We start from the raw sequence: 27456 nt of genomic DNA, 5'->3' as shown, positions 1-27456 counted from the left end.
TACTGTAAAATATCAATTCTTTGAAGTTGTTACATATGTACATATATGCTGCTTCTTCTTTTTCTGTTCTACCTTTCGCGTACTTGTACTTTCAATACATTTGCACTTGCAAAAAGTCAGGCAGACAATAGTGTTTGTTAGACAGCAGCAGCTGTTGTAAATTTTGCCGTATGCAAAAAAAACATAAACCTATTGATGAGAAAGAAAATTTTTGTATTAATTTTTATACTTCTTTTTTATAATTTTTTTAAAATTTGTGCTTTAATTTTTTATAATTTTTGTTTTTAATTTTTTTTTAATTGTCATAATGTTTTATTTTTGTTGTTTTACTTTTTCATATTTTTTTTAACTTTTACTAATTTTTTTAATACAAAAAAAAAAAACTTTTTGAGAAGTAAAATTGTTTTGTTCTTTTTTTAATTTGTTTTTTTTTTTAATTTTACAAATTTTTTATAATTTTTTTTATTTTTGCTTTTAATTTTTTGATTGTTTTAATTTTATCCATAATATTTTTTTATTTTCTATAATTTTGTTTCCAATTTTTTTATTTGTTATTTGTATTTTGTTTTCAATTTTTTTTTTAATAAATTTATTTTAATCTGTTTTTAATCAAATTTTTTTATATTATATTCCTATTTTTTAAAATTTTTTATTTTTAACTTTTTCTAATTAATTTTTTACAGTTTTTTTTGCATTTTTTTATGACTTTGCTTTTAAGTTTTTATGCTTCTCAATTTTTATAAATTTATTTTTATCTGTTATTAAATTTTTTATTAAATTATTATTTTTTAATTATTAATTAATTTAATTTTAATTATTATTTTTATTTTTTAAATTTTAACTGTTCCTAATTATTTTAATGCAAAAAATATCAATTTATTGAGAAGTAAAATCGTTTTGTTTTAATATTTATTTAACTGTTTTTTAATTTTATTTATTTGTTTATAATTTTGTTTGTTTATTATAAATTTTGTTTTTATTTTTTTTTAATGTTTTTATTTTATTTTTTTTTTAGGTTTTTTTATTTTTTTTTTTTTTTTTTTTTTTTTTTTTTTTTTTATTTTTTATTTTATTTTTATTTTTTTAATTATAAATTTATTTTTTTTATTTTCGTTTTATTTTTTAACTTTTTTATAATTTTGCTTTAAAAATTTTTTATGTTTTTTTCTTTTTATTTTTTATCATTTTAGAATTTTTGTTTGTGACATTTGTGTATAATTGTTTTTTTTTTTGCAATTTTGCTCATTACCCACCTTTGAGAAGAAAAATATCAATTAATTCCTTAAAAGCGCAAAGTATTTCACACTAGTCTAGAAAATTGGCTTGCTCCACGCGCTCCACACACATACGCAGTATGACTTATTTCTTTAATTATACCCTGAAAAGGGTGCAATTTCCTTCCTTCTGTGCAAAGGAAATTAACGGTTAAATTTTGGTTTTCTTGAAGTTTTTTTTAATTAATTATCCGGATGTCTGTCTGTCCGTCCGTCCGTCTGTCCGTCCGTCCGTGCAAGCTGTAACTTGAGTAAAAATTGAGATATCATGATGAAACTTGGTACACGTATTCCTTGGCTCCATAAGAAGGTTAAGTTCGAAGATGGGCAAAATCGGCAAACTGCCACGCCCACAAAATGGCGGAAACCGAAAACCTATAAAGTGTCATAACTAAGCCATAAATAAAGATATTAAAGTGAAATTTGGCACAAAGGATCGCATTAGGGAGGGGCATATTTGGACGCAGTTTCTTGGAAAAGTGGGCGTGGCCCCGCCCCCCCCTACTAAGTTTTTTGTACATATCTCATAAACTACTATAGCTATGTCAACCAAACTCTACAGTGTCGTTTTCTTTAGGCATTTCCATATACAGTTCAAAAATGGAAGAAATCGGATAATAACCACGCCCACCTCCCATACAAAGGTTATGTTGAAAATCACTAAAAGTCCGTTAACCGACTAACAAAAAACGTCAGAAACACTAAATTTTACAGAAGAAATGCCAGAAGAAAGCTGCACCCAGGATTTTTTAAAAATTGAAAATGGGCGTGGCCTCGCCCACTTATGGACCAAAAACCATATCTCAGGAACTACTAATTCAATGAAATTCGGTATATAATATTTTCTTAACGCCTTCTTCCAATATAACGCTATTTCGAATTCTATCTGATGCCTTCTCTGTATAATATATGTATACATTAGGAACCAATGATGATAGCGGAATAAAACTTTACAAAAATACGGTATTTGAAAAATATGTAAATGACGTATAGTGAAATCTCGATTATCACTTTATCATGCGAGAGTATAAATTTTTAACTTTTCGATATTTTTTAATTTATTGATTTATTTTTTAATTTTTTTTTATTTTTTTAATTTTTTTATTTTTTTATTTTTTTTTTTTTGAAATTTTTTTAATTTATTGATTTTTTTAATTATTTAAATTTTTTTTATTATTATTAATTTTTTATTATTTTTATTTTTTTTTTTTTTAAATTTTTCAATCTTAATTTTTTAAATTTTTTTATTTTTCAACTTTTATATTTTTTATGTTTTAACTAATTAACCGTTATTGTATTTTTCCATGGTAAAGTACTTTTTGATTTCAAAACTTTTCGATTACTTTGCTTTCAACTCGTCTAGGCACCCTCCCTACTATCTATTAACTCTATAAAAACTGTTCGGTGTACTTCCCACCGCAAATCGCCCACATGCTTAGGTATTAAATTTAATTAAGTAACGTAAAATGTAACTAAAATTTTAACAATTAATTGTTTAAAACAGAAATTCAATGCAGTTACCAACACACTTATACCTAATCTCTCTTTCTCTGTATAAAAAAAATGTCGAAAACAAAACAAAAAATCAAAAAATAATAATAATAACAAACAACAAAAACCGTGTGCCACACGCATTCTTGTAGAGATCATCAGTAAGCGTTACTTTGGCGTTAATGAGCATGGAATATGTCATCGCAGGGGTCTCACAATGCAGCCCGTCATACCAATTCCAGATCTGAGAAGCGATTCAGATTCGAATTATGGCTCGCCAACGAATCGACCTCCATTTCAAGGTCTTTAACAAATAAAACATAGAAAAACAGTATCAAAAAAAATTCCGTTACTATATTTGTTTAGCATTGTTATGTGTTGCATACATATACTATTATATACTACATACTCTAATATATAATTTTTCAATATTGTTGCAATTGTTTCAAATGCGTTGCAGTCCTTAATTAATTAATTAGTGCATGTTTTCGTTCATTTGTGCGCATTTCTACAAATTTTCGTTTAATTACGCACATAAACACCTGATTTTTTGCGTTCCAATGTTTTGCAGTTCAGTTTCTAATACATACATATATAATATATTTTTGTATGCGTTTATTCGAAGTTGATTTCATTCGCATTTTCCTTATGAATTCATCAGTTTTCATAATTTTTTGTCTCATGCGTAGCATTTCAGCATTTCATGCAACAACAATCGCCATTGTTTAGTTCTCATTTCCTATAGCATTAGCGTTTTTGGTGTGCCTTGCAACGCCGCGGCAGCTTTGCCACTCACGCATCTCAAAGCAAGCAAGCATCGTACGGCAGCTTTAAGCACTCGGCAGCCTCACTGTCTTGTTCAGTTCCTAACAGCTTTGCCCAGCAAGCCGCACTTTTACGTTTAGCGCAAATTAGCACACTACTAACTAACAAATAAACCAAAGCGTTGATTCTGTGAAATTTAAGGTTTTTAAAAATTTATACAAAAAAATTAAATGTACCAAAAACAATTATTTACTCTTTTATATTGCAATATATCACAAAAAATGGTAAATAGGTTGTGTTGTCACCTAAAATGTATCAGCCAAGCAATTTGAGTCCATTAGAATCTTTATTTTTTAAATTACACAATAAATACTATTTCGAAGAGTTTTTTGAATTTTCGAAAATATCGCATTTCGTATGTCTTTATTAATTTTGCGCTTTAATTTTCAATTTACTGTGGTTTAACAGTGTTCCAAAACGTTTACAAATTTTTTCGCAGTCTTTCAATCAATTCCCTTTCCCTGGTAAATTTAAAGACCCGAATAGATACTGGTTTGCTATAATTTTTTATAGCTACTTAGAATTTGTTAGTACATTTGTTTGCATTTTAAAGTATATTTGATCTAGTTAGTATCAACTTGAATTTTTTGAATTTAAGCAAATAAAAATAATTCAATAATATAATATAATAATACAATAATAATTTTTTAAGTCTTTAAATCTGAATTAATTTTTGTTTTAATAAAAATCAATAGTTTTACAAATAGTTTTTAAAATTATCAAATCAAAATTAAAATCTTACAAATTAAAAAATAATCATAATTATAAAAAAATAGTATTTGAAAATTTTAAAACTAATTTTTTAAATAAAAATGTAGCTGTGAGAATTTGAAATTTTTTTAATTATTAATTTAGATATTTTTTATTTTAAACTGAATTAAATTTTTTTCAATTAAAAAATTATAATTGTTAATAAAATATTTTTTGAAATCAAAATCAAAAATTTTTAAAACTAATTTTAATTTAAGTAATGACAGCAATTATTATTATAAATATGCTTTTAGAATTTTAAATTTAATTTTTTTTAATTAAGGTATTATTAATTTTTAAACATAATTTTTGAAATTCTCAAATCTGAATTAAATTTTTTTTAATTAAAAAAATATTTTGAAATCAAAATCAAATTTTTTAAAATTACAATAATCGTTTCTTAAATTTTTAAAATTCTAATTGTTTATATTATAAAAATAATTCTTATTATATGGAACTACAGTTCTTTAGAAATTAAAATTTTTTTTAATCAAATATTAATATTTAAAAATACATTTTTGAAAATTTTATTTAGTAAACTAAAATATTAATAATAATAATAAAATATACATTTTGATAATTTCAAATCTAAATTTTAATTCTAATTTTTTTAATTTAAAATATTAATAATTTATAACATGCTTTTTTACATTATTAAATATAAATTTTAATTCTAAAATTAAAAAAAAAATAAATAAAAAATAGTTTTGAAATTTTGAAATCAAAACAGAATATATAAAAACTAAAATATTTTATAACTGTTATTTTAGTTTTGAAATATTTTGTTTTGATTTCAAAATTTCAAAACTATTTTTTATTTATTTTTTTTTTGGTTTAGTAATTTTTGAAATTAAAAATAATAATTTTTTAATAACATTAATTTTGAAAATGGTTTTTGTTTTAATTAAAAAATAAAAATTATAGTTTTTTCAAATTCTAAAACCAAAATTTAACTTTTTTATTAAAATATTAAAAATATTTATATATAATTTTTGAAAATTTTAACAAATTAAAATCCTTTAAATTAAAAAAATAATAATTATTATTAAAAACGGGTTTTGAAATTTTTAAATCAAAAAAGAAATTTTCAATTCAAAGTTCTACTTTTTTAAGTTGAAAATAATAATTATTTTTATAAATATAGCATTTGAGAATTTCAAAACAAAAAAAAATATTTAAAAAAAATGATAAAAAAAAATGTTTTTGAAATTTCAGAATTTTAATTTTTTAATTTAAAAATAACAATTTAAAAAAAATAAATGTTAGTACATTTTTTCTTTCGAAGATATGAAAAAATAATAATAAAACAAACAATAAAAAATGTTTATAATCAATTAAAAAAAAATAAATAAAAAATAATAATATTTCTCGAAAAAATTAAAAAAGTAGAAAAAACATTACCGCATTTTCATTAATTCCGTTTAAAATATTTTTTGCAACTTTCAAAAAACAAATATTTTTTTTTTTAATTTAATAATTTACTTTTTATATTATTCTTAGTGTTTTGAATTTTATTTTTAACCAGAAAAATATTATTTAAAAACAAAAAATTTTGCTTGATATTTAAAAATAACACTAGTTCGATTTTCTGCTATTTTTTTTATTTTGAACTAAGTTATTTTTGTATTTTCGTTAACATCTGTGTTATATTTTTACTAATTTAGTATTTGAAGTTATTGTTTTGAAAACTAAAACACGCTGTTGCGAGCCGCCATAATATCTTGAAATGTGATTTCAAAGCTTTACTCAAATATAGTCAGAGTTTAAAAAGTTCTTCGCAGAGATTTCTTAAAATGTCGAGCAAAAAAATTGGTTAAAAAATCTTTGCCCAATAAATAACCTTTGTATTTACAGCTGAAAAATATCCCTTAATAAATTTTTGAGCACTTTTAACAAAAAGTACGCGCGCCTAAAAGTATGCTTCATTTTTAATATATTTTTCATACATAAAAATAATGATTTCTAAACTTAAATATCTACTTTTAGGCGCATTTCAAATATTTCCTTGATTTTTGTCTTTCCCTAATCCAAAATATCGACCGAAAGCGTAAAATTAAACCTTAAATTCTAATTCACTCAATATATCACTACTCCGCAATATTTGCCATGCTGTTCTAACCTCAAAACCCCTGAATTGCTCAAATCGCGTGCAATGCCTAACCAAAACTCATTTCTAACTGTTTTTGCCCGCACACGCACAATCCCCGAACACACCAGCTGACCCCTGCTGCCAAAAACAACTGTAAAATAGAATGAATTAACCCTAAACCAGCCATATCTTCCAAGTCTCTGCAAAGGTGGCTTAGGTCGTTTATGTTGCAAATAAACCGTTAAATTTTTTTGTTTATTATTTTTCTTTACTTTTTTTAGTTTCGAATTCGGCCTCGTCAGAAGTAGTGTATGGAAATAATACTGCAACAATAATGCAAAATGCGGGGTTAAGAAATTCGGAAAACGAAGGTAAACGACTATTTACAAAGAAATATTAGCGGCGAAATAAAGCTAACTTTGAGGTTAGAATCGCAATTGGCCTCAAAGTCCGCTTTATGTACGCTATATTTTGTGCTATAATTATATGAAAGTGAAAAGTTTTGAAGAAGAATTTTTGTAAATAACGAAAATGTACAAAATGCTGTGTAAAGCAAGCCAAAAAACCAGTTTGCAGTTTTCTTCGTTCAAAAATTGCATTAAATGTGTTTAAATATGATTTTGAGGTTATGTGTTTTATTTTTATGAATTTTTTTTTTATAATCTAAATTGTGTGCATATTTTATTTTGGAATTTAAATTTGCATAAATTTGTTTACATCTCGTCTCTAGCAATATATGTACTTTTTTAAGCTCGCACTTTAGCCACCTGCCTTCGGCTCCTCATTAATGCTTCTTATGTTCACCAGCAGAATTCTTTTTTAATTTGAACTTTTTTATTTCCAATTTTTCCACTTTTTTTCAATTTTGCATTGCGTAGCCTTTGTTGTTCATAAGTCACGTGGCGTTACAACCCTATCGTCGTTGCACTCACAACAACAACAACACAATCAACAGCAACAGGAGCCATTGGTTCCCGCACGTTTGCGTCAATCGAAAGAAAAATCAAATATCGAGACTAAGGCTGATGAAAGAGGTTTGTAAATAACTAACATATATACCGTAAGAACTAACGTGCCGTTGGCAACACATACATACATATGTACTGTACATGCACGTATGTGCATGATTGTATGCTTGTATGTGATACAAATTTTTTTGAAAAATTCTAATATTTTAACACTTTTTTAAGCTAGGCTTTCAAAAACGCTTTACTCTCGTTGATTTTCAAAACTGAAATTTGTATTTTAGTTGATAATTTTTTCTGACAACTTTTTATTTATTTTTCTTACTTATTTTATTTTTCTGACTATTTTAATTTCTTTTCTGTCTTATTATATTTATCTGATTTTTTTTTATGAAATATCAAAAATTTGATTAAAAAATATATTCTAATAAACTCTTTAACTGATCAGCAGCTTTATCTTTCAAATTCAACGTTTTAGAAAAAAATTGCATTAAAATAGATTATGCTTGCTAGAAAACAATTTCTATTCTTTATTGTTTTTTTTTCAATTTCGTAATTGTAGTTTCGAGCGGTTTTTTTTATCTAATCTATTCTCAAATATTTTTATAACTTTCCGCTTACCAATTTACTGCATACATACATACATATGTATATAGAAATTATATTTTTTTTACAATTTATTACTAAAAAAATTTATAATTATATAGCTAGTTGATCAATATCATAATATAAAAGTGAATTTGTTAATTATTTCCTAATTATTTATTAAAAAAATATATGTATATTTTTAAATCCTATTAGTTTTTATATTTTTTTATAATGTGTTTTATTTTAATTTTTTTGTTTTTTTTTCTTAAAAATATCCTTTTTTGTTATTATTTTAATTATTTTTTTTAAATTCGTGTTTTATAACTTTTTTATTTTAATTGTTTTATCTATTATTAATTTTTTATTTTTGTATATTATTATTTTTTAATTTATTTTGTTTTTTTTTCTTAAAGGTAACTTTTTTTATTATTATTTTAATTTTCTTATGTTTTTCAACTTTTTATGATTTTTCTGTTTTTTATTTTTTTTCTATTCTTATTTTATTATAATTTTTGTATCACTATTTTTTTTAAATTTTTGTGTTCTTAATTTTCGCAAAAATATTTTTCGTTGTCTTTTCCATTTTTTTTTTATTAATTTTTAAATTTTAATATATATAAAAATTATTATTTTTTCTTTGATTTTATTTTATTTCTGTTATATATGTATTTTTGTTTCCCTAATAAAAAAATGTCTTTTTTTGTAAATAGCACATTTTCCAATTTTTTTGATTATATACATACATATATTAGTTCTGAATAATTATTTTTTAATTTTTCATATTTTAATTAATTTTTAGGTTTAAATTATTATTTTTCATTTTTTCATATTTTTATATTTTCATTCTTTTTATTTATTTTTTGTTATCTTATATTTCTTTAAAAATGTTTCATAAAATGTATTTTTATTTTTTCCATATTTTTGTATTATCCTTTTTTAAAGTTTTTTGTTTATTTTTATTTCTTTATATTGTTTTGTAAAATTTTTTCTCAATTTTTGTTTCCTTCATTTTCATAAAAATATCTTCTTTTTATTATCATTTATATTTTTAATTTTCACAAAAATATTTTTTGTTGTTTAAATTTTTTTATTATTTTAATTATTATTATTTTGTTTTATTAGTGGTTTTTATTTTTTTAGTTTTTTTTCATATTTTTTGTTTTTTTAAGCTTAAATGTACTTTTCAATTTCTTTTATTATTTTTAGTTTTTTATTTTTGTCCTCTTTTATTTTTTTTAGAGTTAATTAATCATGTTATAATTATTTTGTAGTTTTAAATTATCTCTTTTTTTAATTTTTAGATTTTTCACTTTATTTAGTTTTTAATTCTTAGGTTTTTGACTTTATTAATTTTTTTATAATATTTTGTTTTTAATATTTTTTTGTTTTTTTTTTAATTTTTTTGTTTTTTAAATATTATTTTTTTTTTGATATGTTTTTGTTCATTATTTAAATATTAATTTTTTTTTTTTATGTTTTTGTTCATTATTTAAATATTAATTTTTTGTTTTTTTTTTAAATATTTTTTTGTTTTTTTTATTTTTTTTACATGTTTTTGGGGTTTTTTCAATACTTTTTATTTTCTCTTATGTATTTTATTGTAGTTTTAGTTTTAAATTATTATTTTTTATTTTTGTAAATTTATATTTATTTTTTTTTTTTGTTTTTGTGTTCTTAACTTCCATAAAAATATTTTTTTTTATTTTCAAAATTTCATTTCAAGTGCGTACTGAAAGTCTAGCTTAAAATTTTTTTGTAATTCTTGTATGAAACACCTGTCAATGTGTATGTGCGCGCTAATGCTTTGAGTTTGTTTTCTCAACTAAAGTCACATTTAGCTGCATTTTACTTATAATGTACTATAAATCTTAGCTTACATTTACCATTTTTTTGAAACAGTTAACAAAGCTTATTACACTTTTTTTGAATTTTCGCTTTTATGAATCATAGAAAATAACATTTTTTTTTTGTAAAAATTGTGTACAAAACAAGTATTAGATTTTTCGTCTTTAATGCTTTTTAAAATCGTTGAAATTTACGTATTCTCGAAACATATATATTAACATCATTTACTCGTCTCGTACAACAACACATACAAATTGTCAACACGTACAAATGCGTACTCTAAATATTAAAAATCAAACTCATTCCAATAAATTAGGTGATTACGTACCAGCAGGCAGACCCAGCAATTGGGAACAAAATCGGCGTCCTAGTTATGCAGGTAAATCCCATGAAAAACGAAAAAAGTACAAATAAAATATATATTCTATATATATTATTGTATAAATTTTTGTCCATACAACAACACCAAGAAAGTGGTAGGAAAATTGGTAGTTAAATTAAACATAAATTTTAGGTTAAAAATTATATACATATGTATATACCATGTTTGAAAACAATTTTCAAATTTGAAAAACGTAAATTGACATTTTAAAATACTAAAAAAATGTTAAAATATTATTGAGACAAAAATTTTGTTTTTAATTATTTTATTTAAAATATATAATATAAAAAATATATATTTAATATAAAAAGTTTTGAAAATTTAAAAAACGAAATTAAAACGAAAAAAATATTGTTGTGATCAAACAATTTTTCTTAAAAAAAAAGTTATGTTAAAAAATATATTTTATATAAATTTTATTTTTTAATTTAAAAATTGCAATTTTAAAATAAAAATTGTGGACCAAAACTTTAAAATATTTGCACTTAAAAACTCATAATTCAATATTAAAAAATTATTTTACATCAAAAAATAATGTGTGAAAGTTTTAAAAACGTAAATTGAAATTATAAACCAGAAAAGTTATTGAGATCAAAAACTTTTTTTAAAAAATATTGATTTTAAAAAAAATTGAAAAATGGATATTAAAAAATACAAAATTCAATACTAAACAAATATATTTTATATGAAAAAATAATATTTGAAATTAAAAAAAAAATTGAAATCTTAAAATAAAAAAAAGAATAAAACTTTGTAATATTTCAACTTAAAAAAACACAAAATTCAATATTAAAAAAATATATTTTATATGAAAAAATAATATTTGAGAATTTAAAAACGAAATTAAAATTTTAAAATAACAAAAAAAATATTGAGATCAAAAAATTTTTTTTTAAATAATTGTTTTTTTTTTAATAATTTAAATACAATTTTGTTTTAATATTTTAAATAATTTTTTTTTTAATATTTTAAAATTTTTTTTTAATATTTTAAATAATTTTTTTTTTTTAATATTTTAAATAAAATAATTAAAATTATCAAAATACAAATATTTTATATGAGAAAAATTTAATAACTTGAAAATTTTAAATTCAAATTTATTAATTAGAAATCGTAGTAATTTAAAAAAGATGTATAATACATATTTCAAAAAAAAAGAACTCTTTACCGCTTTCTTGGTGTCATAAGTGTACTCGTACTTGTAAGTCAGCAACTTAAGTAGAAATTATTGGACATCACCAGTTTTATGCTACATTGCACATTTACCGTTACTACGTTACACGAGTTTTTCAAATATTTTATACGAACCGTTATTTGCACTTTTATACTCAACAAAATGCATCCTCTCTCATTTTCTCTTGTATTGTCTAACTGCAAAACGCAAAGTTTTTTTTTGCTTATTTTTCAATGCATGTTCTTCGTATTTTGTAGTTGCGCACTAATATTTTTAGTTTTGGAAGCTCATAATTTGTCATGTCCATTCATGTATAAATTAACAGTAAACACTTTGTAACATTTTCACACACTTTACTGCGTATTTCAGGACGACGCTCACGCAGAAACTCATCCAGCGAAGACTCACAATTGACAATTGAGAATTTCGGTGGCTCTCAAGATCAACTGAATGCGGTCGGACGTTTTGAGCGCGAGCGTGAGCGTGAACGCGAACGAAAGCTATCCAATGTTAGTGTGGGTGAGTACGAAAAATAATTGAAAAATATAGTTTTTGAGCATAGAAATACGAATTTCATGAAATTATTTTATTTTACATCCGCAGAACCCGCTGTTGCCGTACGCTCCTCCATTGCCGATGCACGCGGCACGCTACAACTTGGCTACGATACCGATTCGGGTTCGGAGAAACAGGATCGTGAGACCGAGAAATACTTAATGAAGCGACATGCAAGGTATTACACAAAAAATAAAAATTTAACCCTTATATTGTTGAACCCTGAACTAAATGATCAAAGTCAAGCTCTTGTATGGAAAACTGTTTTAGTTTTCAAGATATCTTAACGAAATTTGGAATAAGATATTGACTAGAGCATTAATGTAATCTCCGAAATAATTGTTCAGATTAGACCACTATAGCATATGGCTGCCATACAAACTGGACGATCGGAATGAAGTGTTTGTATGGAAGACTTCTTCAATTGATGAGATATCGCCAATAAATTTGGCATGGCTTATTATTTAAGACAATTGTGTAATCTCCTAAGAAATTGTTCAGATCGAACCACGTTATCATATAGCTGTCATACAAACTGACCGATCTAAATCAAGTACTAGTATGGACAACTTTTTCATTTGAAGAGATATCTTCCCGAAATTTAGCATGGGTTATTGTCTAAGACAAGGGTACAATCTTTTAACAAATTGATCAGATCGGACCACAATATCATTTAGCTGTCGTACAAACTACCAAAATCAAGTTCTTGTATGAAAAACTTTTTCAATTGACGAGATATCTTTCCGAAATTTAACATGGGTTATTGCTTAAGACATTGCTACACTCTTCTAACAAATTGTTCAGATCGGACCACTATAGCATATAGCTGTCATACAAACTACCAAAATTAAGCTTTTGTATGAAAACTTTTTTATTTGTGCAGCGTTTTACAGCTTCAGTACAACCGAAGCTAACATATTTTTTCAAATTTTTATGCTCTACTTTCTCCTCCCTCCCCCCAGCACCGATAATGTCAACATGAATGCCTCCAATACTCAACTGAACAGCATTGTCAGCACGGTAAGCAGTCCGATGCCCTCGACACGCCGTCAACACCCCATTGAAAAAGACAATCTGGAAGAGCAGTATGCCGAACGCAAGGACAGCAGCACGAATGATTATGAGCAAACGTTGACCAGACGCTCAACACAAAGTTCTGGCTCAAGCAAAGTGGAGGCTTGGAATAATAGTAAAATTGGTGCGTAGCATTTGAACTTGTTGGCTGAAAGGCAAACTAATCCTATATCTATATTTTTATACGCTTAGATCCCTACGACGATGATCTGCGCACGCTGGAGAACGCCTCCAAATTGTCCAATATACGCATGAAACTCGAAGAGAAGCGTTTACGCATCGAACAGGATAAGCGACGCATTGAAATGGCCTTGTTGCGTCATCAGGAAAAGGTAACATTTGCAATGTTCAGTATTCATACTATAATCTCTTACTAACCGTTAATCACCTAACTACACGTACTTACGCATTAAATTTAAAGCTTGCACGCGAGGATTTGGATGCCTCGTCGGAGGTGTTGAAATGGGAGACATTGAGTAACGATTCCAATCGTACGCCAGATCTTGATCCGCTCGACTTGGATAAGTATCAGGTAGCGCTTGTCTTTAATACTTAATATTGCTGAATTTAACTTGTTTTTTTATCTCAATATGTACTTATTTATGTTTTAATTGAAATGCTAACTAACCAACCCTTAAATTTATTAACACCATCTCTCTCTCTTTGTTGTCGTTGTTGTTGTTGTACTTCTCTAATACAGCAAAGTCTGGCTATTATGAATATGAATTTACAGGATATACAACAGGATATTCAAAAGCTAACAGTCCAACAAAACCAAATACAAGCACAACAATTGCAAGCGCAACAACTGATGCACGCACAGCATATGGCCAACATGTTGAATCAGGTAGTCTAAGTAAAAAAAAATCAAAAAAGCAAAAAAAAAACGTAATAGTGAGGTTAAGGTGCGCAAATTTGGTTCGCATATCAAAAAAGCAAAAGAAAAACGTTAAAGTGAGGTTAAGGTGCGCAAATTTGGTTCGCATATCAGTATTATAGTAGCTTATTATAATAATAACTTTCGATTAGCTCTGTGAAAATGCGGTTTTTATAGGAAATTTCCTATTAGTTACATTGTTGTTGTGTGAAGTAACATTCGGGAGTTACATTTAAAAATTGAATTGTTTGTTAAAAGCTAACTGAGGAGTTTTTTTCTTGTTTTTTGAAAAAAGTTCAACTTCGTTTGTAACAAAGCTAGAATACCCTTCATAAGTGCATTTTTATAGCGTGAGCGGGTATAAAATGATATTTTTCTTGATTTTGTTGGGACAGTTTGTATGGCAGATAGCATATAGATGCTATAGTAGTCAGATTTGAAATATTTTCTCCGATATTGTAGCGTTGCCTTGGAAAATAATATATGCCAAATTTCATGAAGATATCTCATCAAATAAAACAGTTTTCCATACATGGACTTCATTTCGACCGATCGGTTTGTATGACAGCTATATGCTATAGTGGTCCGATACCGGCGGTTCCGACAAATGAGCAGCTTCTTGATGAAAAAAGGGCGAATGCGTAATTTCAGATCAATATCTCAAAATCTGAGGCACTTATTCCCGTTACTTTTTTTGATTCAGGGTAAATCGTCCCTTTAATTGTTTCGAAAAACTATTAAATTATTTATATTAAAATTCGCAATTTTTTTAGATTGTTCTTTTGAGAGATAATATTAGAACTAATTAGTTTACTATTTTGTTTTTTGAATAATACGTAACTTGGAATGACATTTATCTAAGGTTTTTTTATGATTTTGGTAGCGATTTATTCGTACTAGATAAAGTACCGTTAACCAAAGTTCCAACTTTTGAGCTTCATTTATTTGATGACCCAATCTTTATAGAGTTTTTATGACTTAGGGGTCATAAAATATAGTTTTTATGACATACCAAATCAAGTACCGTTAGCCGAATTTCGAACTTTCGAGGCTTTATATTTTACTTCCCGTGCTCTTTAAGATATTTGGCAGTCTGGCAATTAATATTAATTTATTTTTATTCGCTAAGCCGTGGAATATTCCAATCAAAAAATAACATGACAGTAGGGAATATTGACTAGACCCTTAAAATGCATACTTTCGGGCTCTATAACTTATTAAATTAGTTTTGAAGCTTAAATGTGGCGATTGCCTAAGCTGCTTATTAACGCGATTACGCTTCACAATGGTTTCCACAAATCGAGCGATTTGTGAGTTCGACTACTGTTTTGAGGTTATAAAGCATGGTTGTATTTTAATAATTTTTTTTTTGCATAAATTATACCTAACGCTTATATGTACAAGTAATTTGGAAAGATCATGCAAAATTTAAAATAAATTAAAAAAAAAACTAAAGAAAGGTTAAAAAATATAAAAATCGTAAAAAAAAATGTATAAAAAATCAAAAAAAAAGTAAGCTAGAAAATTGTGTAAAAAAATAATCAATATTTTATATTTACAAAATATTATTTTTTTTTTAAATTTGTATATTTTTTCCCACAAAATTTCTTGTTTTTTTATTATAAAACTTTTTTTATTCAATTTTAAACTTTTTAAAAATTATTTACAAATATTTTTTGTTGTAATTTTCATTTTTTTTTTAATTTTATGTGATTTTTTTAAATTTATTTTTTTTAATTTTATAATTTTTAATTTTTATAAATTTTTGATTATTATTATATTTCTTAATTTTTGTATTTTTCAACAAAATTTCATTGCTTTTTTAATTAAAAAATTTGTTTTTATTGGTAAATTTTTAAAAAAGCATATTTTTTTAATTTTTGTTTATTTTTAGTGTTTACTCAACTTTTTTTAATTTTACATATTTTTAATTTTTATAGTTTTTATATAATTTTTTTTTAATTTTTTTTAATTAAGTACTTTTGAAATTTTTATTATTTTTTTTTCCTAATTATTATAATTTTTTTATTATTATACATTTGTTTCTTAATTTTTATAATATTTTTTAATTCATGCAACTTAATTTTATAACCTAGAATTTATGGAAAAATGTTTTTGTTTCTAAAACCACATTTTTGTGTGGCAAACCGCAACCACCACTAATGCCTAAACGCCTCAAACCCAATGTGCGCACTTACAACAAGAATTGTTTTTGTTTCTATTTATTATTTGTGTTTCATACACGCATAACTGTTAACTAAAAACTAATATAACATACACACCTCTCACCCGCCGCAGCCACCGTATGGTTCACAACAACATCTCAGCGACAATTTCAATCAAATGCAAATGCAACAACAACAGCACAATTTCGGTTCGACACCACATCTTGCACATTCCCCATACAATCCACATGCCAATCTCTACAACTCGCGTCCGCCCAGTCGCGATCCCTACCAACAACAACAACAGCAACAGCAACAAATGCCATCAATGCCAATGCAATATATAAACGAACACGGGCAATATGTGTCGCCACAGCAGCCGCCACCAATGATGCAACAACAACCACACTACATGCAACCACAGAAGTTATATAACGATAATATGGTTCCTTACAACAACCACGTCTACGGTGCACCACCCGGTCCGCCGCAATACGTACCACACCACAACCAAACGCCACCGCAATACATGAATCGGGCCAGCATGTACGATGACTACGGCCGTGATCCGAGCTCCCCACAACCGAATCCCATGTATCCGCATGAAATGTCGCCGCAACCGGCGCAACCGCAACGACGCACGTGGAATCAATCGGTGTACGAGCAGCAACAGCAGCAACAACAACAACAGTATCAGCAGTCGCAAGCGCCTTTGGTGGATGTGAATGCATGGCAACAGCAAAAGCAACGTTCAACGCTGCCCATGGACGGCAACTACACTTGGAAGAAGTCCAATCAAATGGCGAGCAACAGTGGACGTGAAGGTGGATTTGTGTTGCATCAAAACGATGGCGGTGGTGAGTATCAGCATCTCTTCCGCTCCTCACCGCAGCACATGCAACACAACAGCAACGACGGCGGCGGCGGTGGCGGCCTGCAGCGTCAACACTCTATCACCAATATGCCAATGACAACGAAACAAGCGCCGCCAACAGCGGCGACGTCTTCCTCAAATTCTTCGGGTGGCCAACAAATGTGCGATGATATGATGGCGCCACAGAGCATATGCTTTATTGGCGATGAGGACGATGTGGAGGAGTTGGAACGTAATATAATCGAATCAATGCAGCATACGCGCATCACCGACTATGCACACCAGCAGCAGCAGTATCAAATGCAGCAGCAGCAACAACAGCAACACTATCAACAGCACGGCAGTGACGGCAGCTACGACGGTGGCAACGAGCTGTTGCCGCAAAAGTTGCACATAACCAGCGGCAACCTAACCTATCGCATACCGTCGCCGTCCAGACCCGCTGTCAACGCCAACAGTTTTCAGGTAATGCCTGCTATAAGCAATATATTAACCGTTATATAATTATGCCCGTTACACACTTTAACAGGATCCACGCGATGCGAAAACCGAGAAAGGCTTTTACATTTCGTTCGACGATAACCAACCCAAACGCCCGAAACCACCCTTGCGTGCGAAACGTTCGCCGAAGAAGGAGCGCAGCATGGATAGCACCGATCACCAGGCGTTGTCCGGCACCAAAATGGAGGCACTCAATCGTTCGCACAGCATCAGCGAAGACAACAATCCGACCTACAATGGTGGCACGCTGTTGCGTCAGTACGCCGGTGGCGTCGGCAATATGGATACGCTTAAGAATGGTGGCAAAATGAGCGACATTAATACGGCTACATACAATAAGTACACAGATGCGCCTATACAGTTACGCCATGATGACCTCAATAGCCAAAAAGCGCCAGTAGCGCAACCACGTTCGCCCGTACATCAATTCAGTGTTTCGGCGACGGCTGCGGCACTGTCGTCCTCACCGCCCATAACGCGTAGTCATCAAACTACAAATGCCGCCGGTGCGGGTGGTAGCGGTAGTCAGGCGAAGGCGTTAGTCATCGGCACCGATGTGACCAACTTGGATCGGGTAAGTGTTGGAAATGATTTTGTGTACCAAAAAGTTTTTGTGCCGTCGATTTAGTTTCGTCTATATACGCGAAGTAGCCCTTGTTTTTTAAGATATCGATCAGATTTTTTGCTCGCGCCATTTTCTCTCCAAGAAGCGGGTTATTTGTCGGAATCGCCGATATCGGACCACTATATCATATAGCTGCCATACAAAATAAATGAGCATCAAGTGCTTGTATGGAAAACTCTTTCCTTTTTCGAGATATCTTCATGAAATCCGACATAAGTTAATATATAAGGCAGTTATGCAATCTCCGAAGATATTATTCAGATCAGATCGCTATAGCATATAGCTGTCACACTAACCGAACGATCGGAATCAATTGCTTGTATGGAAAGCTTTTAAATATTACGAGATAACTTCAAAAAATTTGGCAAGGATTATCGCCTAAGGTAATGATGCAATTTCTAAAAAATGGCTCAGATCGGTTCTCTATAGCATACAACTCTCATACGAACTGAACAATTGGAAAAAAGTGTTTGTATGAAAAACTATTTAATTTGGCGTTAACGAACATTACAAACTTCTTAAGTAACCCTCGTGTTTATTATCTTTCATATAAACTTCAGCGTTCTTTTTTTTTTTACTTTTTACATTTTCCAATCAATAATTTCACATTCCTCTCACACCCAGGAATCCATCGATGAAATGGAGCGTCGCAAAGAAAAAATCATGCTACAGTCACTACAGCGCCGCCAACAGCAAGAGGAGGCGAAGGCGCGTAAAGAAATCGAAGCGGCACGCAAGCGTGAAATGGAGCGCGAAAAGGAAGAGGAGAAGGCGCGCAAGAAAGAAGAACAAATGGCGCGACGGGCGGCAATTTTGGAGCAACATCGATTGAAAAAGGCAATCGAAGAGGCCGAACGGGAGGTAAGCAAAATGGAAATATAAAAACAAGTAAAATTATGTATTGTATGCTTAGCTTTTTACATATTTTTTTGGAACATAAAATGTTTGTAAATTAATTTCTTTTTATTTAACATTTTTTCTTAAATTGGTTTTCAATTAAGGTTTTTTAATTTTTTCGAATTAATTTTTTTAATTAATTAATTTTTTAATTAATTAATTTTTTTTTTTTAATTATTTAATTTATTTTTGTTTTTTTTTTATTTCAAAATAATATTTTTTTGTGGATTTTTTATTTTTAATTTAATTTGTTATTGGTTTTAATTTTATTTTTCAATAACTTTTTTTGATTTTTTAATATTTTCTGTGCTTTTTAATTATGGCTTAATTTCATATTTTTTTTAATTACAATTATTTTATTTGATTTTTTTAATTAATGAATTTTTTTATTTAATTTTATTTTTAATTAATTAATTTATTTATTTTTGTTTTATTTTTATAGATCGGAAGAGCACATTAGTTTTTTATGAATTTTGTTTTTTTAATTTAATTTTTTATTAGTTTTAATTTTATTTTTCAATAATTGTTTTTTAATATTTTCTGTTTTTTTTAGTTGTGGGCTTATATTAATTTTAGTTATAAATTATTTCATTGGTTTTATTATTTATTTATTTTTCTACTTTTATTATTATATTTTTTATTACTCTTTTAATTTTTTAAATTCAAAATATGATTATTTTTTTTATAAATTTTCAATATCTTAATTTTTATTTTTTTTTATTATTTTCTTGTTACAATTTTCAATAAAATTATTTATTCCCCAAAAAATATAGTACAATGTTATAATTTTTCAATTTAATATCTTTAATTATTAATATTTTATTTAATATGTTTATAGATCGGAAGTTATTTTTCAAATATTTTTTTCAAAATGCCTCAAAATGGAATATTTAGCCATCTTTCGGAGAACATTAATTCGCGATTCTATGGCCATTTTGAGGGAAAACTTTTCAAGAAATGGACCCGTAAGCTGGCATTTCACCAAGATCATGCGATTTAACGCCTTTAGACTATTTTTTGTGGGGCTACGTCAAGTCTAAAGTCTACAGAAATAAGCCAGCAACTATTCCAGCTTTTGAAAGACAACATTTCGAAGAAATTCGGGCTATTCCGGCCGAAATGCTCGAAAAAAGGCTCCAAAATTGACGTGCTCTTCCGATCTCACCTAAGACGCAGCCGCGGTCAACATTTAAATGAAATTATTTTCAAAAAGTAAATGTCATGAACCAACCTAACGTTTCAAATAAAGAACCGATGAGATTTTGCAAATTTTATAAGTGTTTTTTTTAAAAAAGTTATCAAGCTTTAAAAATCGATACATACATATATATTTTTATTTTAATTTTTAACCTTCATTAATTTTTGGAATAATTTTTTTTATCTTATTACAAATTTTCAATAACAAGAGCTATTCTCCAATCAGTATAATTAATATTTATAATTTTTTAAGTAATTTTTTTTATTTAAATTTTTAATTTTAATAATTTTTTTTTTAATTTCGATTTTTAATTTTGTTTTCTAATTAATTTTTTTATTTCTTTTAAATTAATTTTTAAAATTTTTTTGAATTAAATTTATTGAAAAATTTAAAATTTTAACCTTAATTAATTTTTGAAATAAACTTTCGTCTTCTTACACTTTTCAATAACATTATCCATTCGCCAATCCAATTTAGGGTAAAACGCTTGATCGCGAATTAACAATGAAACAGTCAACACAGAATTCCACAACGCCACGTCTGCGTCAAACGCGTCCCACACGGCCACGTCCCAAGACCATACATGTCGATGACGGTTCCGTGGACTTGAGTGAAGCATCGAGTATTTCTAGTCGTAGTAAAAAAGGTTCTAGTACCAATCTAACAGGTGAGCAAACGCCAAAGACACACATACACACACTTGAAAAAAAGAATCCTTAGTTCCGTTTCTTAGCAACTTCAACTTTTCTTCTACTTGTAAATTGTTGCTTGCTACGTTTTGTAAATGTATTTTATTGCTCGATACAATTTCAAAACTATTTGCAACTTACATGCCTTACATTCTACTTCTCCTTGTATATAATTGTTGTAATTTATCAAAAACACACAAAAAAATTTATAAATTCAAATATCACATAAAAGCTGCTTTACAGTTATGATTTAAGCGTGCACACACACACATACACAAGTCACAAAAAATCTTTTTATAGCACCACTTTAAAAACACTGCAAAAGTGAGGTTAGAATTGAATAAAAAATATTTTTAAAATGGCAGTGTGTATATACATATACAAATGTATATAACGAAATCTTATGTAATGGTATGTAAAAAAATATTTTCCTTTTTTGCATTTTGAGTGATTTGTAAAGCTTTTAGTAGTAAACATTTATATATTTTTAATTTTTTTATTTTTGAATTTTCAAATACAAAATGCACATATTTTCAAGCTTTTGGGCTTGGCAGTACACTACATAAGTTTTACACATTTTTTTTTTGCAACGTATTTTAATTATAAAAAATATTTTTAATTTTTTTTAATGTTTAAAAGTAAATTTTTTTTTTGAATTACAAATTTTTTTTTTGACCGTACATGTAAATTTTTTTTCAAACGAAATGTATTTTTTGTGTGCTGTGTTTGTTGCTTTCGAATAATTATTAATTTTTTGTTTTTGTGCAGCGGGACATTTTGCTTATTTTCCTCCCAAACATCTTTGTGTTGTGTTTTAAAAGCGTTTTTTTCTTATTAATTTGTTTCTTACAAAAACAAAATCAGAATGCGAGGCATGCAAGCAATCAACTCCAATTGTTGTTTTTACATTTCGCTTTAAACCCAAAAATTTTGTTGTATTTTTCTTATTTGTTTATTTAATGTTCATAATTTATTTGTTGTTGTTTTTTTCCGTTGTGTGTTAATTACGCCATTTGGCTGCATTTGTTCGCTGCAAAACTCTGTAGCCTACGGTACATTGAGCAATTCCAACACGCTGAGAAGAGATTTTTATAGAGGCTCGCACGATTCTCTAACTGTGAAAGGTAAATAATCCACTAAAACATAAGTAAAACTAATTTTTTTTGTGTGTATGAAAATATAGTATAGCTAAAAGGGTTAGCAGAAAAAATAGTGGAAAAATTAAAAAAAAGTATTAGGAAAAAAATATTAAAGAAATATTGTACGAGGTAAAAAATAATTAATAATTTAACAAAAAATATTTAAGAAATTTCGAAAAATGAAAAAAAATTTGAGAATTTCGGAAAATTTAAGAAATTTTGAAAAATTAAAAAAAAAATATTTAAGAATTTCTGAAACAAATTATTTTTTTAATAATAGAAAAAATTAAATAAAAATTTTAAGAAATTTTAATAAAATTTATTTTAAAAATTTTAAGAAATTAAAAAAAATTTAAGAAATTTGAAAAAAATTATTTAAAATTAAGAAATTAAGAAATTAAAAAAAATATTTAAAAAAGTTTTAGTAAAAAATATTTTGAAAATAAAGTTATTAAAAAAATTAAAATAAAAAAAAAAATATTTAAATTTTTATTTTAGTTTTTAAATATCTTTTTTTCATTTCTTCATTTTTTGTTATTTCTTAATTTTCTTTTTATTTTAAATAAATTTTTCCAAATTTTTAAAATATTATATAATTAAAATTAAAAAAAAAAATATTTTAAAATTTTTATTTTAGTAGTTTTTCTTAAATATTTTTTTTCATTTCTTAATTTTCCTTTTATTTTTAAATACATTTTTCCAAATTTTTAAAATAGTTTTTTTTTTAATAATTTCGAAAAAAAATTAATAATTAAAAAGGAAAAAAGAAATTAAAAAATAATATTTTAAATTTAAAAAAAAATAATTATAGTTAAAAATAAAAAGCAAAGTTAAAATAGTCAAATCTTTAAGTTACTAAGTATTTAAAAAACAAAACAACATTTTACATTAAAAAAAAAATATTTTTAGCTACAGCAACTCAAACAATATACCACTGAACAAATAATAATAATTTCATTTCATAAATTTTTTCATAAATTACATAAGCAATATTGCATGGCCTATATGAGCATGCAGTTACAGCTAGCCATACAATATATCATCAGCGTTACAACAACCAACCTACATGCATTAAAGACTAATTTAAATGTTTTAACAAAAATTATAAAAATTTCAAATTGCATAATTCACCTCATATTAATTGCGACAGCTTTTTAACTCGGATTCAAGCCAGTCTACAAAATCATTTATTTTTTTAAAACATAATTTAAATATTGTGAAGCAGTTTTATATTCCATTTTATTATTATTTTTTATTTAAGCGACAAACAGCCGTTCTTTAAACTTTGCTTTTGCATTTCGAGTTTGTTTCGCAGTCTTGTAGCAATTTTGATTGCAAAAAAGTTTTAAGTTTTTGTTGTGTTGCTGTTTAATAGTATTAACTCAATTTGTTGCTTTTTGCATAAATTTTCTTATTGAAAATATGCATTTAACTAATATAAGGATTGAGCGCCTAAAAGTCATTTAAGTATTATTACATGCGCCTAAAAGCAGTTTAAGTATAAATTTAGTATAGTAGTATAAATTTTTTAAAACTGTTACATTAAGAATTAGCGCCAAAATTGTTCAGGTACGTTTACGATTTAATTCTTGCTGTTCTTGTAGTGACAGAAAATATTCTTTAAGTTAAATAGTGCCGAGTTGACAGTCCTTGGGCGAATAAAAATCCGAGTCCGTTCCGGTTATTTAGACCCGACTGCCGTTAGTCATCTCCGTCAATCTGTCAGAAATTTTCCACCTGTTCTTTTCTCACCAAGAAACTGCTCATTTCGGAACGGCCAATATCGAACCACTATATCATAACAAAATATATGTACATACATACTATATGCCATACAAAATAATTGATCCGCATCAAGAGCTTGTATGGAAAACTTTTTTTATTTGGCGAGGTATCCTCATGAAATTTAAGTTAACGTTTTTTCTTGTTCTATATATCATTTAGTATAATATACTTTTAGGCGCTTTGATACTTTGAAATTTTTAATATTAGAAATAATAAGCTTATATAATTTTTTTAGCAGCAATATTTTAAATAAAAAATATAATTAAAAATATTTAAATTAAAAAAAAAAAAAAATTAAATTAAAATTAAAAATTTGATAACATTTATTAAATATTTAAACAAGCTCAAATATAAAATTTAAAAAAATATTTAAAATAAATCTTAAAATTTTTAGATTCAGAGATTCTACTTTAATTAAATAATTTTTCTAAACGCAATTTTTTAAGAAATTAATAAAATTTTAAAACAAAATTTTAAAATTAATGAAAAATTTGGTTCTACTAATTTAAAAATAATCATAATGCAAACTTTGAATATCAAATTGAAAACGGAAAAATTGATTTAAATGTTGAAATAATGCAAAATTTTAATATAACATTGAAAAAAATTAATTAATTAATTAAAAAAAATTAAAGTATTAATTTAAAACAAATAATTAATAAAAAATTGTGTTTAAATGTTGATATAACACAAAATTTTAATATAAAAAATAATTAATTAAAAGTAACATTTATTTCAGTTTTTTTATATTAATTAATTAAACGAATTACTATGTTTTTAAATAAATAATTTTTTTTAATAATAAAATATATAATTTAAAAATCTTTGATAACATTTCTTAAAATTTTAAACAAGTTTAATATAAAATGAAAAAATATTTAATATAAATTTAATCAATTTTTTTGAAAATAATTTTAATTAAAAATTTTTTCTAATTGCAATTGTTTATTTAGTAAATAAAATTTAAAAACTAATGAAAGATTTAGTTTCAAGAATTTATAAAATGATACTTATAATACAAAATTAAAATTGAAAAATATAAATAAACAATTTGTTTTAAATAATTTAAAATTTAAATATAAAATTATAAAATAAACTTAGTGTAAACAATTCAAAAAATAGTAAAAAATTCAAATATAAATCGGAAAAATTAAGAAGAAAAAGGTTTAGATAAATAAAAAAATAGCGCAAAATCTTAATTTAAAGTTAAACATAAAATAAATTTGTTTAAATAATTTAAAAAATATCACAAAATTTAGTTTTTATGAAATGAAATATAGTAGATATTTTTTGTATGTATTTTTTTGATTAAAAATTAAATAATTTATTTAAAAATATTTCATTTAAAAAATTATAAAAAAATTATTTGTGTAAATTGGAAAAAAATTTTGTGTAAAAAATTTTTTTACCTGACATTTTTTTTAAAAATTAAATGATTTAAATAATAATATTTAAATTAAACAAAATCATAATTTAAATACTTTAAAGAAATAATACAAAATTAAATAAATTAAATAAATAAATAATAATATTAAAATTAAATAAATTAATTAAAAATTAAAAAAGTTATATAGTAATATACATATAATTTCAAAAATAAAAAATAATACCAAATTTATTCTAATAAAATGAAAAAATTAAAAAAAGATAACTTAAATAATTTTTCTATATGAATTTTAATTTAAAAATTAAATAATTTATATAATCAAAAAACATTAAAAATATTTTTTTATTAGATCGGAAAAATAAAAATTTTAAAAATACATTTTTTATATATTTTTCAATTAAATTTTATTTTAGTAAAAATTGTTTTTAAAAAATATTAAAAAAGGTAAAAAATGTATTATATTTTTTTTGCATACATAAATTTCTAATATATATTTTTTAGCATGCTAGTGTTGCAGTGTTATTATTTTATTATATAAGGCATATATTACATAATAACCATTTCATTGCACTTGCAACCTTATTTCATCTAACTATTTTTAAACAACTCATACTATACTTATATATACATATGTGTATTTTTTAAACAGAATCACCTGATGAATACCCAAGCACAAGTTCGACACCGATTGGGCGCAGGGGATCATATAAAGCATCAAGAGGTTGGTGATGGGTATTAATTTAAGCTAAACACTTATGAAACTTACCAATTATTTACCAACAAACATACATACGAATATTATTTACCTATACATACACATACATATATATTATAATGTCTAATATCTATGTATAGTTGCATAGATATACATATGTGTTAGTACATATAAGCCCATTAAGTACATAGCAATATCCTTATATATGCGTAAAGGTACAATTATATAACCTATATATACACATACACTTACACATACTATACATACAGACATGCGCCAATGCATGTACCCACGGTGCGTTTAGTCTCTCACCTGGTGCAGAAGGTGAACTGCTTCCCGACTGATTTGTGCTGGCAAAGTGTATATAACTATATATTTATTGCATATTATATATATAAATATACATATATATTAAGTTTTATAAATATCTTTTAGCAACCCTAGTTTTATTATTTATATATATATACACACACAAACAAACACAAGTGGGGGAAAAAGTGGTGTTGGCACTCGGGTCGGCCCGCAAAGTGGTCGCTTATGCAATTCAATTATTTTAGTGCTACCATATTGTTTTTATTTCATACTTAACCTTACTATTCTAAGAGCATTCTATATTTTTCCGTTTTTTTCTAACTACTCCAATACCGCATATACTACCAAAAACAAAAAAAAAAATTAAAAAAAAAAACATTTTTAAATTAATTAATGTGTACAAACCAAAACAAACGCCTATATTATGGGCCTTTTTCCAGAACCAACCGTCGATCGAGGCCGCTCACGTATATCTGTAGCTAAAGGAAGTAGCCTTAATTTCCGTGGTCGCAAGTCGAATTCGCTAATGAATCTGTGTGGTAAGAACCGAAGACCAATTACAAAACAAACAAAAAATTGTATTATGAAAAAAAAAAAACAAAAGCATTTTGGCTAAAAGCAAGTAATATTAATCTGCGTAGCCTTTTAAAAAAATATGTACAACAAAAATTGCTTACTCTCTGGTGGTTGGTGGTTTGGTTTTTGTTTTGGTTCTGGTTTTGGTTTCTTATTGTTTTTACCCAACTTGTTGCTCCCAAAGTATAGTATTTTATACGCGTCATACTCGTGTTTAAACAATATACATACATATTTTCTTATATCTTACTTACTCCTCCTTTCCACTTTTCATTTGTGTTGGCCTTAATATTACTTTCGAGAATTGTACTTGTGGTGAACTTTTATCTTTTGTGATGTATACGTACATACATAAACGTATTGTACAGTTTTCGAAAATCGTTTTTACGTTTAATGCGTTCAGTAGCGTTATGCGCAATACAGCGCGTGCGCAGCACCTTTATAGTGTTTTGTGAGATTTCATACATTTTATTGTCGTTGTCTCTTAGACTATTAATTAATACATTTTTTATGTAAATTTTGTAAAATTGAAAGTTTTGTGCTTGAGCTGTATTTTGTAAAGTAATAAAAAAATTCTTTATTCTTGTATAAAAAACACATACTGATATTTCATGTTAGCCGTGAGGTGAATATAGTGTAAATGCATAAAAAATTAGTGCTGCATTTAGAAGAAGGATTTCACTTTTTAAAAAAATATTTTCTTA

At 25.9% G+C, this 27456-nt stretch overlaps 1 protein-coding gene across 11 annotated transcripts in view; it reads left to right on the top strand.

The window, feature by feature from the left end:
• LOC120770728 (patronin) overlaps positions 1-27456 on the top strand; it is a 43659-nt gene that overhangs the window by 4006 nt on the left and 12197 nt on the right. For 4 of the 11 annotated variants that reach the window (XM_040098316.1, XM_040098310.1, XM_040098309.1 and 1 more), the window contains 17 exons: positions 2918-3067; positions 6711-6800; positions 7308-7463; positions 10144-10206; positions 11753-11902; positions 11987-12116; positions 12901-13136; positions 13205-13344; positions 13434-13544; positions 13713-13859; positions 16188-17393; positions 17458-18003; positions 18679-18915; positions 20627-20816; positions 21885-21962; positions 25799-25870; positions 26617-26715. In XM_040098316.1, the coding sequence (XP_039954250.1) occupies positions 2918-3067; positions 6711-6800; positions 7308-7463; positions 10144-10206; positions 11753-11902; positions 11987-12116; positions 12901-13136; positions 13205-13344; positions 13434-13544; positions 13713-13859; positions 16188-17393; positions 17458-18003; positions 18679-18915; positions 20627-20816; positions 21885-21962; positions 25799-25870; positions 26617-26715 (3801 nt within the window). The remainder of the gene's footprint in view (positions 1-2917; positions 3068-6710; positions 6801-7307; positions 7464-10143; positions 10207-11752; positions 11903-11986; positions 12117-12900; positions 13137-13204; positions 13345-13433; positions 13545-13712; positions 13860-16187; positions 17394-17457; positions 18004-18678; positions 18916-20626; positions 20817-21884; positions 21963-25798; positions 25871-26616; positions 26716-27456) is intronic. The other 7 variants (XM_040098313.1, XM_040098312.1, XM_040098311.1 and 4 more) reach the window with 6 other exon arrangements.

Source organism: Bactrocera tryoni, chromosome 3, assembly GCF_016617805.1.
Source record: "Bactrocera tryoni isolate S06 chromosome 3, CSIRO_BtryS06_freeze2, whole genome shotgun sequence".
NCBI classification, from domain to species: domain Eukaryota; kingdom Metazoa; phylum Arthropoda; class Insecta; order Diptera; family Tephritidae; genus Bactrocera; species Bactrocera tryoni.
The sequence above is the reverse complement of the archived record's forward strand: the minus strand, read 5'-3'. Positions and strand labels throughout refer to the sequence as shown.